This window comes from Musca domestica, unplaced genomic scaffold, assembly GCF_030504385.1.
Source record: "Musca domestica strain aabys unplaced genomic scaffold, Musca_domestica.polishedcontigs.V.1.1 2, whole genome shotgun sequence".
NCBI classification, from domain to species: Eukaryota; Metazoa; Arthropoda; class Insecta; order Diptera; family Muscidae; genus Musca; species Musca domestica.
The window spans coordinates 28,330,020-28,351,026 of record NW_026712249.1 but is presented as its reverse complement, the minus strand read 5'-3'; the positions used below and the strand labels follow the sequence as shown (position 1 = coordinate 28,351,026).

General features: G+C 35.6%; 1 protein-coding gene across 1 annotated transcript in view; it reads right to left on the bottom strand.

The window, feature by feature from the left end:
* Nucleotides 1-21,007, bottom strand: part of LOC101896997 (Chitin binding Peritrophin-A) — a 126,951-nt gene that overhangs the window by 79,684 nt on the left and 26,260 nt on the right. The window contains exons 2-3 of the mRNA XM_005185031.4: nt 15,309-15,391; nt 7,673-7,784 (exon numbers count right to left, since the gene is read on the bottom strand). Coding sequence (XP_005185088.1) covers nt 7,673-7,784; nt 15,309-15,391 — 195 coding nt within the window. The remainder of the gene's footprint in view (nt 1-7,672; nt 7,785-15,308; nt 15,392-21,007) is intronic.

The window sequence follows — 21,007 nt, the reverse complement described above, 5'->3', positions numbered from 1 at the left end:
CTTCTCCTTAGAAGTCCAGAAGGTCTTCTTTCTAGAAGTCCAGAAAATATTTTCCTTAGAAGACCAGAGGTTCCTCTCAGAGATGACTTAAAGGTCTTCTCATAGAGGACATAAAGATCACTTCTTTATAGAAGATCCGAAAGTTTTCTCTCAAGAAAACCCGAAGATCTTCTCCCCAGAAAACCCGAAGTTCTTCTCCATAGAAGACTCGAAGGTCTTTCCCATAGAAGACAAGAAGGCCTTCTCATACGAGACCTGAAGGTTTTCTTAACATAACACCTGAGGTCTTTTTATAGAAGACCAGAAAGTTTTATTAACAGAAACCACAAGGTCTTTTCCAAAAGACTCCCGAAGCACTTCCTTATAGAAGAGCCGAAGGTCTTCTTCTAAGAAAACCAAAAGATTTTCTCCCTAGAAGACCAGAAGGTCTTCTCATAGAAGACCACCTAGTCCCCTTATAGAAGATTTAAAGTCTTCCTTAAAAGACAAATAGGTCTTCCAATAGGAGGCCATCAGAAGACCACAATATCTTTTTATAGACCTGAGGATATTCTCTCACAGAAGACCAAAAGGTCTTCTTAAAGAAGACCAGGAAGTCTTCTCCATAGAAGACCAGAAGGCCATTCTCCATAGAAAATCTGAAGGTATCCTCCATAGAAGACCGGAAGGTATTCTCAATAAAACATGAAGGTATTCTCCATACAAGACATGAAAACTTGAAGGTCTTTGTCCTCTCATAGAAGAACAAATGATCTGCTCGATAGAAAACGAAAAGGTTTTCTCGCTAGAAGACCAGAATGTCCTCTCCCTAGAAAACCAGAAAGTCTTATCCTGCCTAAAAGATCGAAATGACTTCTCCTTAGAAGACCCGAAGGTCTTCTACATAGAAGATCTGAAGGTTTTTTCATAGAAGAGTGGAATATATTCTCCATTGAGGGAAGGATTTTCTTACATAAGCCCAAAAGTAGAATACTAAGCGTCTCTTTATTAAAGACCAAGGTATCTTTCTAAAGAAGCCTAAAGTGTCTTCTCATAAAAGGCCAGAGGGTCTTCTTGTAGAAACCTAAAGGGACTCCTTATACAAGACTTCCCATAAAAACTAATGGGTCTTCGTATAGAAGACCAAAGGCTCTTCGTATAGAAGACCAAATTTTCTTCGTAGGAAGACAAAAGGCTCTTCGTAAGAGGTCCAGAGGTACAGACTCGAAGGTCTTCTCATAGAAAACCCGAAGTCCACATGTTCTACTCGTAGAAGACAAGAAATTCTTCTCAGATAGGAACAGATCTTCTCAGAGAGGACCATAAGATCTTCCAATAACTACTGTAATGTCTTATCATCTAGGATCAAAAGGTGATCTCATAGACCTCATAATCTTCGCCATGGTTTGGAAACAATTTTTAGCAAATGTCGCATATTTCAATTGTGATTTTTGTTACATCATCCTTTGTCAATGAAGCCCCTAAATTGTCCCATTTGCATCAGCCTGTCCCTGTACTTTCCTTATCTCATAAAAAAGTAAGTAATATAAAATAGCATTTCAATATTTGTTATTTGCCCTAGCTATCCCTGGCCAGGCTATATTTCTATTAAATAAATCTAAAGTTTGCTCAGGACACCGTCTGTTATTTATATTCCTTTGGTAGCATTGCTTGCATTAAAAGGACATTTGGCTAAAGGCTCGGTAAATGGAAAATAGTAAAAGTGTTTGACCATAAATACTGCAAAGGCAGGGAAAAGAAAGAAAAAAAAAAATATTTCAATACAACGATACAAAAGACAGTCGGTTCCATGTAGTAACATATTTTCATCATATTTCAGTGATCATGTTATAACCGGTATTGGCCATATTGAAGGATTCGTGCAATGACACTTTCGGAAATCTCCATTCAATCATATTCTTTTTAACTAAATCACGCTGTATTGGAAAAAAATTGGAAGAAGAAAAAAACTCAAAACATAAGAAGCAATGAAGAGGCCATCTATAGGAATTTCCTAACAAGTCAGCACAAAAGATGATGATGATGAAGTTGCTATGCCAAGGATAACTCAAAGGGGCAAATATAAAAGCAGAGAATAATAGACAAGCAAAGAAAATGTCGCAGTAGTTTATTGAAAATTGTGCCATCGAAACTTCATAGCCCAACCATATGATTTATTCCGAATGATTTATGACACAGCCAGCTGAATTGGCCGACTATGCATCACCGAAGAAGCGTAATGCGTTATAATTGAATGGGATTATGCGATTGTGTAACATATTCTTGTTTCTAGGCAAAATTGAGATATTAGAAAAGAAAACATTGTTGGAATCTGTGTCAGCATGCCATATGGAGAAATTGTTTTGGAAGATAGATTTCGATTTTAATACGTACATTGAAATTGGTGCAAAATATTGTTTAGGGCCAAAGAGAAATAATTTATATTAAAATGCTTGAAGGTAAACAATTTTTTTAGGTCATAAATCCGAAATAAATTTTTTGACCTCGAAATAAAGCAGGGATCATCTAATTTGGGAAACCTACTGCCAATAGAGAGCCTATAAAAGAGTAGAGGGCAGTTTTATGAAAATTTTACGTTAATTCCATAACCAGATTAAAAGAATTTTGTTAATATAGTTGCAAGTGCCCGCTACTTCGTCAGCGAAAGGTTAAACCAAAAATTGTTTATTCGTTCTAGCAGTTCGAGTTAAGCCTGAAAATATACAATTTGTTCAGTTCGACAAACATTTTTTAATCAAAACATCATACATCGTTCCAAAAATTACAGAATTTAAAGGTTTTGTAAATTATTCAAGTTATTCTTCTTTCGGAAAGAAGTATAGGAAAATGTGTCCCTTTTCTGCCGTAAATTCTTCAAAATCTTTCATTTGAAGTATACCAAGAAGGATATTAGTAAAATCATTGGCAATAGAGTTATGGAAATATAAAATTTCACGGTTTCAGCTCTAATACCAAATTTAATGCTACATCTTTTTGTTCTAAGTTCCTACAGAGATCCAAAGTTAGTGTCAGTTAGTACTTTTCGAACAAAAACAGTGCGCATTTGCTAATCCACCTCCCATTTAAGGAATATAGCACACATTTCCAAAACTACCTTCATATCTCAATTCCAGATATCAAGAGAGACCTCAATATCAAATTTGATGTCTGCTGCCCGATCTCTTCACCCAATACTAGATTTGGTACCATTTAGTATTTATTGTACAAATATAAGACACATTTTTAAGCCACTGTCAATCTCAATCCCAGATGCTAACAGAGACCTCAATATATTTTTCAATTTTAGGATTCCAACACTATCCCTTCACCCAATATCAATTTTAATATTATATATAACTTTTCGTCCAAGCATAGAACACATTTCCAAAATCATCTCCATATCTCAATTGCAGATACGAATTTAGACCTCAATTTTAAATTTCAGGATTCTAGCTCTACTCCTTCACCCAATATCCAATTTAGTACTATATAGTACTATTCGTCCAAAACCACCCACACATCTCAATTCCAGATACCAAAAAAAAAAAAACTAAATATCAAATTTGATGATTTCAGCCCTATCCCTTCACTCAATGCAAAATTTGGTACTATTTTGTACTTTTCCTACAAATATAGGACGCACTATCAAACCACCGCCAAATCTCAAACGCAGATACCATCAGTAATCTAAATACAGGGTTGCTCATATTCGACGGACCTTTGGGCCCATTCCAATCGTCGATGCTTGTCCGCAGGCAACATTCTTTGCGTCAATTGAATTTTGTACGGGAACAAATGCAAATCAATGCGAATAATCCGTTGTAAAGTGGACCGAGCCATGCCCAACTGCTGAGAACGGCGTTTTTGGGAAGTTCTTGGGGACCTCTCAACACTGGCTCGTACGGCAGCGATATTCTCGGCCGATCGCCTTGGTCGACTTTTATATGGCCTCTTCGGATTAGAAAGAGCTTAACCAGTCGAAAATTTTTCGTATAAACCCTTAATGGTGTTCTTAGAATGCGCACTTCTCACATTTTTTAATGTTTTAAAAGCACGTTGAGTTTTCACAATTGACTTCTTCTGTTGAATGTAAATTTCAACTATTTCAGAGCGCTTGCGTGGCGTGTATTGGTTCAGGGTAAAAATCTGCTTGGACTGTCGCTTCAAACGCGGTATGTCATTAAGCGATGTGACATCTCTGTCAAAAGTTATGGCGTTGCCAGATGGGTCCGTCGAATATGGGCAACCCTGTATATAGTACTTTTCGTTCAAGTATAGAACACATATCCAAAATCACCTCCACATCTCAATTGCAGATACGAATTTAGACCACAATTTCAAATTTAAGGATTTTAGCTCTACTCCTTCACCCAATGCCAAATTTAGGACTATTTAGTACTATTCGTACAATTATAGTACATATATTTCGAAAACCACCCCCACATCTCAATTCCAGATACCTTAATATCAAATTAGAGGATTGCAATCCTATCTCTTCACTCAATACTAAATTTAGTACTATTTTGTACTTTTTCTAAAAATAAACGACGCATTATCAAACCATCGCCAAATCTCAAACACAGATACCATCAGTAATCTAAATATCAAATTTCCGAATTTAATCTTTATTCCTTCACCCAATACCAAATATAGTACCATTCAATACATTTCGTGCAATTATAGAACATATTTCCAAGACCACTTCCATATGTTCAGGCTACACATGAACAGCGACCCTAATGCAAAATATCAGATTTAAAGCACTATCTACTCACCCAATATCAAATTGTACCAAATATAGTACTATTTACTAATTTTCGTACAATTGTAATATACACTACCAAAACTACCTCCACATGTTCCAAAATGTTCACCCAATATCAAATTGAGTACCATTTAGTAGTTCTCGAACAATTATAGTAACAATTTTTAAAACCAACTACATGTCTCAATTTCAGATACCAACAGCGATTTTCCTAAATTTAAAGTTCGAATTTCAAAAATTCATTTGCTGCATCTATCCTGCACTCCATCAGTGACTCTCATTCCAAATTTCAGAATTTTAGCTCCATCGGTTCATCACAATTCCAATTTGTACCAAATTTAATACCATTTAGTACACATAAGTATGGATTTCCAAAACTTCTTACATACCCCAATCCTACACTCCCACAGTAATCCCAATTCCAAAATTTCTATCCCTGTTCGTACTTTATTTGATACGTTTTAGTACATATAAGTACAAATCTCCAAAACTACCTACATATCCCAATCCTACACTCTGGCAGTAATTTTATTTTCATTTTTCAGGGCACCCGTTCTATTGGTTCTCCCAAATGCTAATTGTACCAAATTTAGTATTCTTAAGTACAAAATTTCGTAGTTACCTACATAATACAGTCCAACCGAAATCTTATTTTCAAATTTTATGATTCCAACTCTACAGGTGCTCCCAAAATAAAATATATATATACCAAATTTAGTACCATTTAGTACACATAAGTACGAATTTCCGGAACTAACTTCATACCTCAGTCCTACAATGCAATGGTAATCCTATTTTCAAATTTCAGGATTCCAACTCTATGGGTTCTCTTGAAATTTAAATTGTACCAAATTTAGTACCTTTTAGTACTTTTAGTGCACATAAGTATGAATTTCGAAAATTTACTACATATCCCAATCCTGCTTCAATAATAATCCCAATTTCAGGATTTCAGCTCCATTCATTTCTCCAAATTCAAATTGTACTTAATTTAGTACCGTTTAGTACCTTTTCGTATATAATACCAAATTTCAAGTTTTTAACTCTAACCGTTAACATAATTCAAGTTATGAAGCAGTAAGTTCGGCCGGGCTAAACTTTGAATACCCTCCACCATTTGGAACGAATTTGGCAATTTTCAAAACATAAAATCCGTTAAAAATTCTGTTAAAATCTTAAAAATACCGCTATATTGGAGTCTATGCGACGTGGACCTACATAGGCATTGTTTGTCATAAGCCATTACCATACTCATATTCGAAACTTGAAATAAACGGTGAATAATGCAGCCAAAATCATGAAAATACCGATATATGGGGGCTATACGAAGACCTGGACCTGCATAGACAATTTTCTGTCGCAGAGTGTAGTTCCCAATACGAACTCTAAATACGTAATTTGAAACTAATCCGGTGAATAATGACGCTAAAATCATCAAAATACCGAATATAGGGAGGTATCGTTATATGGTGGCTATACGAAGACCTGCACCTGCATAGACAATTTTCTGTCATAGGCTGTAGTATCTATTTCGAACTTAAAATACCAAATTTGAAAAAAATCCGCTGAATAATGTCTTTAAAATCATCAAAATACCGAATATCGGGAGGTACCGATATATGGGGACGTGGACTTACACAGACAATTTTCTGTCTTAGGTTGTAGTATCCATTGCAAACTTCAAATACCAAATTTGAAACAATTCCGGTGAATAATATCGCAAAATCATACTGGAAGCTCATTTGAACGAAATTGTAGTTCATTCTGTTTGTTCAAAATGAAGTATTCAAATTTTAGTACATTTTTGTACCTTTACACCTACACAAAATCGATTTTACCGTCTATCCGTAGATCGAATTTCAAAACTTTGCCTCTTAAATTTCTTCTTGGATAAAAATATCTTTTAAATAGCTTTTAATAGCATGTGTACATTTAATAGCTTTTTATGAATAGAAGATCCTCCAAAGGACCTTTTTGTGGACAGAATATGCCTTTACTTTTGCGATAAGTACACTTTGGTGGTAAAAAAGCAAGCAGAGCGGTCCTTTTCTATTCGAATAATCTAATAAAATTCATTCCATCATCTCAATTTCATTATTCTCCCAAAATTGAATGAAGTTTCTCGTCCTTACACACCAAACACCCAACCCATTTGTCCAGCTTCCCATTTCTCTGTATGCCATTTTCGGTCTTCATGTCCTCAAATAAGACTGTGATTGCATCCCTGTCGCATGTCCTGCTATGTGGTAGCTATGTGGTGTGCATGTAAGTAGGTATGTATTTTATGTATGTAATATTTTATAATATTTAATTGAATTAAGTTGGCCCTGCAGTTCAATTTGTCTTTTTAACTCTCTTCGTGTTTCAGACACCAGCCGTAATCTATCAATATTTGTCCCCGGGGAGAAGAAATTAATCTTTGGATTTACAATCTAAACAAATAACTACTTCTACTACGTAGGAAAATATAAATATTTAAATAGTGCTATTAACATTACTGAATTAAACTAAATAATAGGAAATTCTCTGGGTAAATATACAGGCAATCAAAGTTGTTTTATAAATATTTTTTCTTTTTAAATAAAGGATTATATTAAAGTGTCGTATCCCTGTCCCACTGTCGTAATAATTAAATTATCCTCTCTTCATTTCATTTTCCAATATCTTAATGTAAAATTAATCAACAATTCGTACCGAAATACTCGAATAGAATTTTCTCGTTTCGAAGAAATATTTCAAAAGGATAATTTGATATAACCTAATATTTGAGTCCTAAGACTAATGCTGAGTGCCATACTTGAGATAATATGTATCAATTAGTTTAATTTGTTGATAAAATGTTTGTGTGTTGAACATAATTATTTATAAGAGTGTGTGTGTGTGTATATATCTGTGTGTGTGTGCGTGTGAGTTTATTTGCTAACTTACTTGTAGCCAAAGGACCACATTTGGCTTCATCCTTGAAGGTACAGAATTTTTGCACATCATCAAAGTACAAACCGGATGGACAACGATTCAGGTAAGGGAAGCCATCGACGCACTGCAAACGGAGAGAAGAATATAATTTTATTAGATACATTTAATAAGGAAAGGAAATTTGCAAGGCACAACATGTCTTGAGGTGTACGGAAAGGTGAAAACCTGAAGTAGGAGGCAACGAATTATTGTTCATAAGAGATTAATGGTTTCTTAATTTTTTTAACAATTTTGAAAAGAGGAACCACAAAGAGTAGGTCCATATATCCTATATTAAATTCGTAAAAATATTTTGTTCTCTATTTTTATACCCTCAGCCATATGGCTACAGAGGGTATATATCATTTGATACGGTCAAAACGTGCCTAGTCGAAATAACGGTTTTAGCCAGTAGGTCTCTTTGGACCAAATCCGTTTCAGAACATTTGGAGTCGATCTACCGATGTCCGTCCGTCCGTCCGTCTGTCTGTCTGGCTGGCCGGTGCGCACGATAACTCTCGAAGGAAGTATCCGATTTGATCCAAACTTGGTACATCGTAACATTTTTGTCAAACTTAGATCGAGTTCGGAGATGGGCGATATCGGTCCACTCCTTCTGGTACCTCCCACACAAAATGTCAAAATTTTCAAAGAAACGAATTTATTGCACAGTAAGAGAAAGGATAATCCGATTTTGCTCGAACTTTGCGAATCCTAATATTTTCATCAGTGCTATGTCAGGTGCGAAAATGGACCATATCGGTCCACCCCATCAAGTACCTCCCCCACAAAGGGTCAAAATTTTGAATAATTACAACTCTTATAAAATGTGATTTAAGAGTCCGATAGTCTTTAAATTTCACACATCCCATTAATTTTATTAGACCAAGGTCTGGGGTGAAAATGGAATGTATCGGTCCACTCCTTCTGGTACCTCCCCCCAAAAGGTAGAAATTTTCAAAAAATATTTTCTGCACAGAAAGAGAAACGATAATCTGATTTTGCTCGAACTTTGCAAATCCTAATATCTGTATCAGTCCTAGGTCAGGTGCTAAATAACATAATTATAACTCTTATAAAATGTGATGTAAGGATCCGAGCGTCTTCAAATTTCACACATTCCAATATTTTTATAAACCCAAGATCTGGTGTTGACATGGAATGTATCGGTTCACTCCTTCTGGTACCTCCCCCACAAAGTGTCGAAATTTTGAATATCCATGAAGCTCATAAAACGTCAAATTAACATCCGATTCCATTTAGACTTAGCACATCTAAATATTTCCATCAACACAAGATCTGTTATAAAGGTGATATAGATCGAACCATTTCTTCTGGTACCTCCCCCATACATAGGGATCAAGATTTTGAGAAACAAAATACTCAAATAAAGCGAAATAAGCATCCAACTCTCTTCAAACTTCACACATACAAATATTTTTGCCAACACAAGATCTGTTGTGAAGTTGATATATATCTGCGAACCCCTTCCGGTACCTCACCCACAAAGGGTCACAATTTTCAATAATTTTATCTGTCATAACTTTCGAAACAATTTAGCAGTTCTTTACTACTTGCTATGCTCAAATATTTCTCTCAATAAGAAGCCTGATATGAATATGAAATTTATCGGAATTTATGATTTCGCATAAAATTTGACATAAATATCTTTTCTTGTAATTTTGCCTCATCATTTACCCAATTTTTTTATTTGTATCAGATGAAATATAAAAATGGAATATTTCGGTAGACTCTATATGGTACGTCACGCACATTTTAACATTTTCTAAAAATTATTACTTATTTCATATAAAGTGAAGGAGTTAGGAGTTAGAACGTCGGAATATTTATATATACGATACGAAATGGACAATATTGGTCCATTCCTTCGGAACCTGCGCCATAGAGGGCCAAACGTTTGAATAATTGTAACACTAGTCAAATATATTTTGATCATTTAATCGAACATAGGCTGAGGGTATATTTCTGTCGGCAATACCGACTGATACTTTTTAACTTGTTAAATAATACCTAAAGTTGTAAGGAGTCACAACAAGGTTGTTATATTACGTTGCAGTTACAACCCTCATCAGGTTTTTATACCCTACAACACTATGTGTTGGGGGTATTATAAGTTTGATTGGGCCAAAAATTATGTAACACCACGAAATATTGATTTCCCACATAGGAAAGTATATATGGATCTTCCTATCTCGCCGAGCTGAGTCGATCTAGCTATGTATGTCCGTCCGTCCGTCTGTCCATGTTAATTTGTAATCACTCTACAGGTCGCAATTATGGCCCGATTTTCACGAAATTTAGAATGGAGGTGGGGCTAAGGTCAGAATAGAACCCTATTTCTTTTGGAGATGATCGCCAAATGTTTAGGGGTTGAAATTGACCAAATACTGAAAAAATGTCTAATTTTGCAGTAGCTATACAGGTCGCAATTATAGACCAATCGACGCGGAATTTCGCATGTAGCTAGAGTTTATGGCGGGGAAGAAGCCTACCAATTTGGGTGGCTTCGCCCGATCCTCACGCACATTTGAATGGGGGTTACCGGACATTGCAAAAGCCCAGCATTTTTGGATGGCCATCCAAAAATATTCAATGTGTGAAGGAGTTTGCCAACTTTTGTAGACAAAATACGAAAATGTCCATTCCAGTGACTTTTTGGATAATTCACAAATGCAGGAAAGACACACTTCTGACTATTTCGTTAAAGCTGATTTCGTTGAAAAATATAGTCAAATGTCTGTATCTCATATAGATGCGTTTCAGTCAAAAACCAATAATAAATGTTTATCTTTTGCCACTTCTGAGAGATTATAGGTCTTTGGGAATATTGGTTCCAAATCTAGTGCAACATCTACCAATAAATTGGAAATGAGCAAATTAGTTTAAGTTGCTATTATTTGAACATTAGAGAACGAAACCTGATGGTTTTCTTTTATTATTTGTCATAATATCTTGTGGAATTCATTCGAGTATCTCGCCTATATAAACTGTATCACTTATTATAGTGTTGTAGGGTATTCGGCCCCGCTCGACTGTAGCCTTTGCTTACTTGTTTAATTATTCATTTCTTTAGAAATGGTAGAAGATATTAAAAGTTTTTTAATTATTCAAGTCTTTCGAAATGGTGGAAGATATTAAAAGTCCGGCAGAACTTAGATGCTTTTTTACTTGATTTTTTTCTCAATTTTTTTTCGGAAGAGTTACCACAAATAGGCCTATTTTTCGTACAAATATTATTTTTTCCCTATTTCTAAATAAATTCTCAAGGAGCAAGGGGTCTCAACAAAATTATTACAAGACATTCAAAGATTCTCAATCTGTTGTATATCGTTTCAGCTTGTACTAGTTTCAGGAGGCTTCAAATTAAGTACAACGAATGGAATCGCAGGGACTGCTTTTTAAAAGGTATGGAAATTATTGTTAGAAAAATTGTGTACAATCTTCCAATATCAAATGTGAAATTCTCTGCTCTAAAAGAGCAGAGTAGACCTGAATATCTAATCATATGGCCAAAAATATTTTATGTAATTCTTCTGACTTTCGAATTTCCGAAGACAGTATACCGAGTGCACAACACCTGATGTATATCCAAAGAGGTCGTCTGTTATTAGAGACACGAATAACTGCTTCCATCTAAAAAACTTAAGGAAAGGTTCCACCTATAAACGAGCAAAACCAAATCTGAAATATATTTTTTATCTCTAGAAGACTTTGGGTATATTTTGGCAAACGAAAAGTTGAAGCAGAATTTTTTTGGAAGATCGTACCTTAGGTATGCAAAAAATTCTCCAATCTCCAAGCTAAAAAAACAATTAAAAAAGCTGCTATGTTCGGCCGGGCTGAACTTTTAATATCTTAAACCATTTTGTAAGATCTTGAAAATTTTCAAAAATATCCGTCGAAAAATACCACTTAAATAAACACAATTATATGGGGGCTATACGAAGAAGTTTGCCTGCATAATTTTTTGTAATAGGGTACTAATACCGAAATTCAAATACGAAATTTGAAACAATTCCGTTGAATAATGTTGATAATATCATCAAAAACCGAATAATGGGAGGTACTGTTATATGGGGGATATACGATATGGCGGACCTATATACCCAATCATTGAAAGACAATCCCATTGAAAAATTTGGCTACAATCGTCAAAATACCGAATATAGGTCTGTGTAAAATTCTAGCTTCCTATCTTAATTAGTTTTGCCTTTAGCGTGAAGACAACATACGGACGGGAGGACAGGGATAAATCATCTTAAATTCTACGCTGATCAAAAATATACGGGGTGAGATGAAAAACTGAAACCAACTTCAGATTGCTGTTATTTCTAAGCCACTCGTCCGACAGCAGTTAAAATTATTCCAGTGACAGCTCATTATATTGTTCAAAAGCATTTTGGTGAGAATTTTCCAGAAACAAAGTTATTCGTGATGGAATTCAAGCGTGATAGTATGATGTCTTTATATTTGTCTGGAAAACCACAAGTGGCCATCGTTAGAGCACTCCAGCATTTAAATGTGAATAAATCTTTTGTGTCTCGTACCATCGCTCGTTACCGTGATTACCCGACGTCAAGGAAGTGGACGAAAGAAAACAGCAACATCAGCTGAAATTGTTCGAAAAGTAAAGAAGCGACTTGATCGAAACCCTCGTCACATTGGCCGAAAAATGACTAACATATCACAATATTCCATTCGGCAAATATAGAAAAATGAGCTCGGGGTAAAGCCATTGAAATTGCAAAAAGTGCAAGAACTTACACCGCAACAGAAAGGAAATAGACTCAAAAGAGCTAAAGAGTTGTTTCGCTTTGCCAAAAGTGGTAAACTACCGAATTTGGTTTTCTTCGATTAAAAAACATTCGTTGTGCAGCAGTTTGTAAACAAACAAAATGATCGTATTTACTTGCCAAAGAGGTCAGCTGAAAATGTGCACCTTTGGTTGGCCACCAGAACTCAAGCGCCGGCCATGGTGATGGTGTGGGCTTGGGCCGCCATAACAGCCGATGGTCGCTCTTCGTTTGTATTAGTTGACTGTGGCTTCAGAATAAATGATGGATGTTATCGCGAAAATATTCTGGAGCGTGTATTAAAGCCTTAGGCACGTAATCATTTTGGCCGCAGACCTTGGACATTCCAACAGGACTCAGCACCATCGCACTCAGCACGCGCCACCCAAGAATGGTTACAAAATGAGGTTCTTCGTATGATTTCCAGCGCACAAAAATCTCTGGATACCAATCCGTTGGACTATTGTTTCTGGAGTATTTTGGAAATCATGGTTGGCACTAAAAACTACCAAAGTGTAGATCACCTCAAGCAAGCGCTTCGCCGGGTATGGGCCAAAATACCGCAGAGCAATAATCAGGCAGCGTGTGACGGTTTCATTGGCCGTTTGAAGGCCATAACTCATGTCAAAGGTGACCAATTCGAACAAATCTAAACTAATTCTAAAATCTGATTCTATTTCCGACATTTTTTATTTGCATTCATTCAATAAATTTAAAACAAGTAAGCAAAGGCTATAGTCGTGCGGGGCCGACCATGTGATACCCTACAACACTACAATATGTTAGAAGCCCCCTCATGCCCAAATCCATTTTAGAAGATTTCGCTTTTGAAATTATGTCACGGAGCACTGTCCAGATATTACCCTTAGCATTTTGGCCAGGGACATTTTCCCAATATTTATGCAATCCGTCGTGCTGTTAGTTTTTGTGGTCCATTTTACGGCTTAATATAATCCAATGGTCATCCAAAATGCCAGAATTCTTCCCTGTGTTTAATCATCATCTCAGGCGTGGCGAAAGGCTTCAATTGTGTGATCAGGATTTTTTTTCTGTTTTTGGTTAATTTGAGACCCTAAATATTTTGCGATCATCTCCAAAAGCAAGAGGCCCCTCTATGTCTTCAAAGTTAGACTCATTTATATGATTTGCTTGTCTAGTATATTTGCCTATATTCGTCAACGAAATCAGCATAAAGAGCCAGAAGTTCGCCTATTGTGTACTTCGGATATCGCCCGTCTGTAATGTTGGTATTTTTTCACACAAAAGTAGAGGTCCATTCTACCGGCTGTCTTAAATTCTAACTTCATGCGAGATTTCATGTCCTTTGGTTTCTATTTGTGACCTTCATAACGGCTGCAAAATCAGGAACATTTTGAGTTGCAGGTCCATTTCAACCTATAAATATATTGCGAACATCTTTGAAAACAATAGGCTTAGCCCTTCTGAGCCTAACCCTATCCATGTGAAAAATTTCGTGAGGATCGAACGATAATTGCAATCTGTATATAAATAATAACCCCAACCTGTGTTGTAAAATGAAGAAAAATATTACAAAACATACACTTCAATATTATGAGTCAAATTGAAAAAATCGCATGCGATAAAAAATATGAAAATATAAAAAAATGTCACAAAATACTACAACATCTATATTAAAATCATTATTGGCATCTGTTTATGCAATTTTTTTAGAGTTTATACTTTTATTCCAAGAGGGCATTCTAAATTGACAAAATTTTGTCAAAATCGCTCCAGCCATTCTGGAGATATAGGCATTCTAGCTAACATCTCCTTCCTTTGTATATATACATTGTATATATTTCGCTATATATATTTGATATTCTTGCTATCGGCATCTATGTAACGGTCAGAATTGACCTGTTCGCCTATTTGCGATTTCGCCGGCATTAAAAATATTCGCGGGTTAATGGAAAATTTGACTTTTATTTATCACAAATGCTATGGTCTATTTCAACCACTAAATATTAGCCGATGACCATCAAAATTGGAAAGCATCTGCCCAGCCCAAAGCTCTAGCTCCATGTAAACTTTCGCGTCGATTGGTTTATAATTGCGACCTGTAGAGTAGCTACAAAATCAAGAAATTTTTCAGTTTTTGGTCCATTTCAACCCCTAGATATTATGCGATCATCTCCAAAAGAAATCGGGTTCTATTCTGGCCCTATCCCCGGGCCATAATTGCGACCTGTAGAGTGATTACAAATTAACATGGACTGACGGACGGACGGACATACATAGCTAGATCGACTCAGCTCGGCGAGATAGGAAGATCCATATATACTTTCCTATGTGGGAAATCAATATTTCGAGGTGTTACATAATTTTTGGCCCAATCAAACTTATAATACCCCCAACACATAGTGTTGTAGGGTATAATAAAAATTATGTCTTTTGACTTTGTTGCAGTTTTTTTTATCTCACCCCGTATATGGGAGCCGATTTTCTCCAAATTTGATTTACTTGCTTCTAGACTGAATTCGGTGGGAGGTTCCTTGGACTTTTTAGTCATTTGGTGCACAATTAACCCGAAATCGGTTGAAAACATATGGGAGCTATATCTAAATCAATTTCAATAGGGTTCGTCCTTGGGCCAAACTGATATTTCGCGGAAAATGTCAACTCAATCGAATACATGGACGGACGGACCGACTGACATGCAGATCCTCAAAAGTATCTATGGTTCTATCTCGCCTCTCCATGTTAGAAATAATTGCATGAAGACATAATACCCTTACCACTATGTGGTGTAGGTTATAATTATATATTCTACATACCTGATAGAAACGACGGCAGGTGGCGGGATCAGCATAATTGCCATTTGCTATTGTTGAAGGACATTGGAACTCTTCCTTTTGAGCTGTAAAAAATAAAAAAAAAACAAAAGTTTACATTAGAAACTTAAATACTTAATTTTAAGTCAATTCCCATTTATTTTGAAATGTTACGGTAATTATTGGTGTGATTTTCACGTTAGTAGTTACATACATAAAACATCTATTTAAGTTGCTATATGATAGACGAAGAGGTATGAGACCTGATCTCTCCCTTGTCATGAGATTGCATTTAAGGATATTGGAAAACAAATCAAATAAACAAATTAAAAATGTGCAACGTTTAAGTGAGCCGAGTGAAGAAGAACGAAGAGAGCGGGGGAGTAAGTTTGTTGTTTTGTTTAAATATTTATACTACATCTCCAGGAATAGCCAGTCAGTGTAAATGCTGAGGGGATCAAATGCAAAAAATTGACTACATGAACGAGCAGATCTTCCCTTTTTCCTGTGAATCCTATTGCTGCAAATGTCAATGTATTTTTTTCTGGCATTGCAGTTAGGGAAACACACTCTCAGATATTCAGACACCCTGAATATCCTTTGGTAAAAGACAATTTCCATGGCTTCAGTTTGGTCACTGTTGCAGGGAAATCTATAAAGGCTTCTCTATACATGTCCAGTGTTGCTGATGAATGCCGATCTATGTAGGTAGGATGTTGTTACAACTGTATAATTCTTTGGAATTGAGACAAAAAACCCCCTCTAGAACTTTAACAATTTGCTAGGGTGAGAAATGATTTTTTTGGTATAGAAAAGTTCAACATGTTTGTTTTTCTTTCTCTTCCCTCCATCTCTGTGTGTGAGTGTGTGTGTGTGCGTTACCAAAGGGCTTTAAATTGTTTTCCCCTTTTTCTATTTATGTGTTAGGGTTTTTTTTTCTATTTTATCACTCGTTTTCAATGTGCAACTTTCTTTTTGTTGTTTTCGAACTTTGCGACTTTTAGTTAAACTTGATGAATGAAATATAAGTCATTCAGTTAGTTAGTCTGTCAGTCAGTTAGTTTTATTGGTAATTGGAGAAAAACGCCTGGCATATGTTGAACAAATATTAAAGTTATTGCAAAGTTGTATTTAAGTAGATTTGGTATTGAATTTTAAATATGTGTTGGGTTCGTTTTTTGGTAAACCAATTTTTAATCCTTTAAGCTGTAAGGGGTCCAGATTATCATTATGGTTATTTTTATATTTTATGGATTATTTATTTTAAGCTGGTGTGGAGTTTTCCGCTTTTGTTTTATTAAAAATTAAAGGGTTGTTCATGGTTTTCACTATAAAAATCATTAGCCATTGCAAGTGTTCTGCACATTCACAGAAAATCACATACACACTTATAAATGAGCAATATGAAGGGCTTTGTGCGTATGAGTAATACATTTATATGTGTTACTCATACGCCACGAGAAACGAATGGACAGGGCCCTATATTTTTATGTATGCTGAAAAGCTTGGCTAAAATTTATGGGCGTAATGATTTAATTTATTTTGGGGTCTCTCCGAACGGATTTTTTTGGTAAGGACCGATTTGATCTTTGGGGATAGGATATGAATAGGTTTCTTCTTAAAATCATGCAAATAAAAAATCTGGATAGATCACATGCCAAACGATCGAGGTAAAAAGAAATTCTGAAAAAATTACAACCTATGGAGCTGAAAGAGAGTATACAAGTAAAAAGTGCCTTCAATCTGGTAATGTCGAATTTTGAATCTTATGCTATACATATTCGGTGATTTCTTATGGTCATAATTGCAGATCCTTGAAAATTTTATTTATTAATCGATTGAGATGAAATTTTCCGAAAAATATTTTGGTTTCTCTCCGAACGGATTTTTTTTTGGTAGGGGCCAACTTAAATTTGAGTTAGGATATGAATAGGTCTCTTCCTAAATACGTGTAAATAAAAAATCTAATTCTTGATAGATCACATGCCAAACGATCGAAGTAAAAATAAATTCTGAAAAAATAACAATATGGAGCTGAAAGAAAGTATGCAAGTAAAAAGTGCCTTCAATTTGGCAATGTCGACATTTGAGTACTCTACTATACATATTCGGTGATTTCTTATGGTCATAATTTCAAATCCTTGAAAATTGTATTTATAATCCGATTGAGATGAAATTTTCCAAACAACATCTGTTTGGCTCAAGGACGAACCCTATTGAAATTGGTAAAAATCGGAAAATGAATCAAGTTTAGATGTAGCTCCCACATATATCTTGAACCGATTTCGGGTTAATTGTGCACCAAATAGCCAATATCGGTACAAATGACCCAAATTTTTGGCACATCCGACCGAATTCAGTCTAGAAGCAAGTACATAAAATTTTGTAGAATCGGTTTAGATGTAACTATAGCTCCCATACACATCTTTCATCCGATTTGTGGTAAAAGCCCCTCACATGCGTAATATGTACTCCACAAGAATGATATTTGGTATCATATAACTTATAGAGCTCAAAAATACTCGTCAAATCTTATCGAAATCTAATCAGATTTGTATGTATTTATTTAATATGGCAATTCCGACTGAATTCATTCTAGAAACAAGTACTTCCAATTTGGTGAAAATCGGTTCAGATATATCTATCGCTTCCGATTTGGTGTTAATGTCACTCACATGCGCAATATGCACTCCACAATAATGAGATCATCGGAGGCTTTGAAAAATAAGAATCAGCGACTAAGAATATTTTAAAAGAGTTTTAAATGTGAAGTTGAACTTTAAGAACTAAAAAAGCTGTAAGTTCAGCTGGGCCGATCTTTGAATACCCTACACCATTAGTACCCATTACGAACTTTAAATACCAAATTTGAATCAATTCCGTTGAATAATGTCGCTAAAATCACCAAAAACACCGGAAAAAGAGAGGTACCATTATATGGGGGTTATACCAAAACATGGACCTACATGACCCAATTTTAATACCGAAAGTCATGCAGACATAATACACATTTGAGTAAAATTTTAGCAATCTACTTCATTTCGTTCGGAGCTAGAGTGAAAAAAACGAAAGCTTTATAATCTGCTTTCTAAAGAGCTAAAAATAGAAGAGATGTATATCGGAAAAAGTTTTCAATGCGTAGAGGTGAATATACGGGTAGTTGAATACGCATATTTGAAGGAAATTGGAAGATTTCCTCTTGGACTAATTCTCATGTTTATGAAGGCCCATGTTCTTAAGGAAATTTTTGGTTTACAATTTCTTAGAATTCGTTCATTTTAGGTATACATATGGTGTCCTCGGCAAATTTAATTTAAAATCTTAAAATTCAGGATTATTTTGGTTAGAAATTTTAACCCTCAAGCGAGTGATCAAATTGGTCTTTATGGTCCTTTTTCAAAAGTACAGGACTGCTGTCATTTCTAAGCCACTCGTCCGAAAGCTGTTAATATTATTCCAGTGACACCTCCTTATTTTGTTTACAAGCGTACAAAATTATTTTTGTGAGAATTTTCCAGCTAAAAGCGCTATTCGTGATGGAATTCAAGGGTGATGGTGTGATTTCTTTATATTTGGGTGGAAAACCACAAGTGGCTATCGTGGCCGAAAAATGGCTCGTGAGCAGAACATATTGCAATATTCCATTCGGCAAATATTGAAAAATGAGCTCGGGGTAAAGCCATTGAAATTCCAAAAAGTGCAAGAAGTTACACAAAAAGAAAATAGGCTCAAAAGAGCTAAAGAGTTGCTTCGCTTGGCCGAAAGTGTTGAAGTGCCGAATTCGTTGTCCAGAAGTTTGTAAACAAACAAAATAATCGTGTTTACTTGCCAAAGAGGTCAGCTGAAAAAGCACCTTCGGTTGGCTACCAGAACTCAAGCGCCGGCCATGGTGATGGTGTGGGCCGCCATAATAGCCGATAGTCGCTCACCGCTCGTATTAGTCGACCGTGGCATCAGAATAAATACCGAATATTATCGCGAAAATATTCTGGAGGGTGTATTAAAGCCTTGGGCACGCAAATATTTTGGCCTCAGACCTTGTCATTCCAACAGGACTCAGCACCATCGCACTCAGCACGCGCCACCCAAGAATGGTTACAAAATGAGGTTCCTCGCTTCATTTCCAGCGCACAATGGCCATCAAAATCTCCGGATACCAATCCGTTGGACTATTGTGTCTGGAATATATTTTGGAAAGCAAGGTTGGCACTAAAAAATACCAAAGTTTCGATCACCTCAAGCAAGCGCTTTGCCGGGAATGGGCCAAAATACCACAGAGCAATATTCGGGCAGCGTGTGACGGTTTCATTGGCCGTTTGAAGGCCATAATTCGTGCCAAAGGTGATCAATTCGAACGAATCTAAACTTATTCTAAAAAATTTGATGCTATTTCCGACATTTTTTGCTTTCATTAAATAAAGTTAAAAAAATTGTAGAAATTATGGCGTTTGACTTTGCTGCAGGTTTTTTTCTCACCCTGTAGATATAATATAAAGTCCGAAGTAAGCAGCATATAAGAGGAATATCCTCCTCTTAATCGATTTCTATCAAACTTTACGAGACATTTGTGTCTTTTCAATTCGGGCTTGTATTACCTATTTGGTGCACAATTAAGTTGAATTTGGATCAAGATATATATGGGACCTATATCCAAATCGGAACTGATCTCGATAAAATTTGGCAAAGATATTTCTGAGCTGTATTTGATATATTTCCCCGAATATCGTTGTTACATATATATAAATATAACAAATCGGGTGAAAAATATATATGAGAGCTATAGCTATATCTTAACCGATTTTTACCAAATTTGACACACTTATTTCTAGACTCGATTCGGTCGTAAGTGCCAAATTCCATCTCATTTGGACAAATATTAGACGTTTGGTGCACAATTAAAGGTAAATCTGACGAAATTATATATGGAAGCTATATCCAAATCCGAACCGATCTCGATAAAATTTAGCAAAGGTATTTCTGAGCTATATTTGATTTATTTCCCCAAATAATGTTGTTACAGAGTGCATATTACGGTTGCGGGGGACAAAAATAACAAATCGGATGAACAATATATATGGGAGCTGTAGCTATATATGAACCGATTTCGATCATACTTGGCATAATTATTTTCATGCCTAATATGGTCGTATGCGCAAAATTCCATACTATATGGGCTAATATTACACGTTTGGTACACAATACAAAAGAAAATCGGACGAAGAATAATATGGGAGATATATTTAAATTTCGACCGATTATCTCCAATTTCAATAGGGTTCGTCTTTGTGTAAAACAAATGATTTGTGCAAAATTTCATCTAGATCGGACAATAAATGCGACCTGTACGGACGGAAGGAAGGAATATAAATCGATTGAGAATCTGATTCTATTCAGATCATCAAAAGAAACAATGGGTCTATCTCTTTTCCTTTTGCCTGTTACAAATAAATGCACAAAGACATATTACCCTGACCTTTCCTGTGGTGTAGGGTATAAAGAAGCATTTTTTTATTTTCGACAAATTCGAATTCGCTTCGAATTGTCTTTTAATTTGTCTGTTTAAGTGCCAGTATGAGTTGTGGAAAATTTCTATTGTATTTGAATTCGAGTTCTCGAGTTTCTTTCGAGTTCTTAATATTTTGAGTTATGTATCGCAACTTTGTACCCAAACCTAGATCCATTGCTTAAAAATGAACCATGTT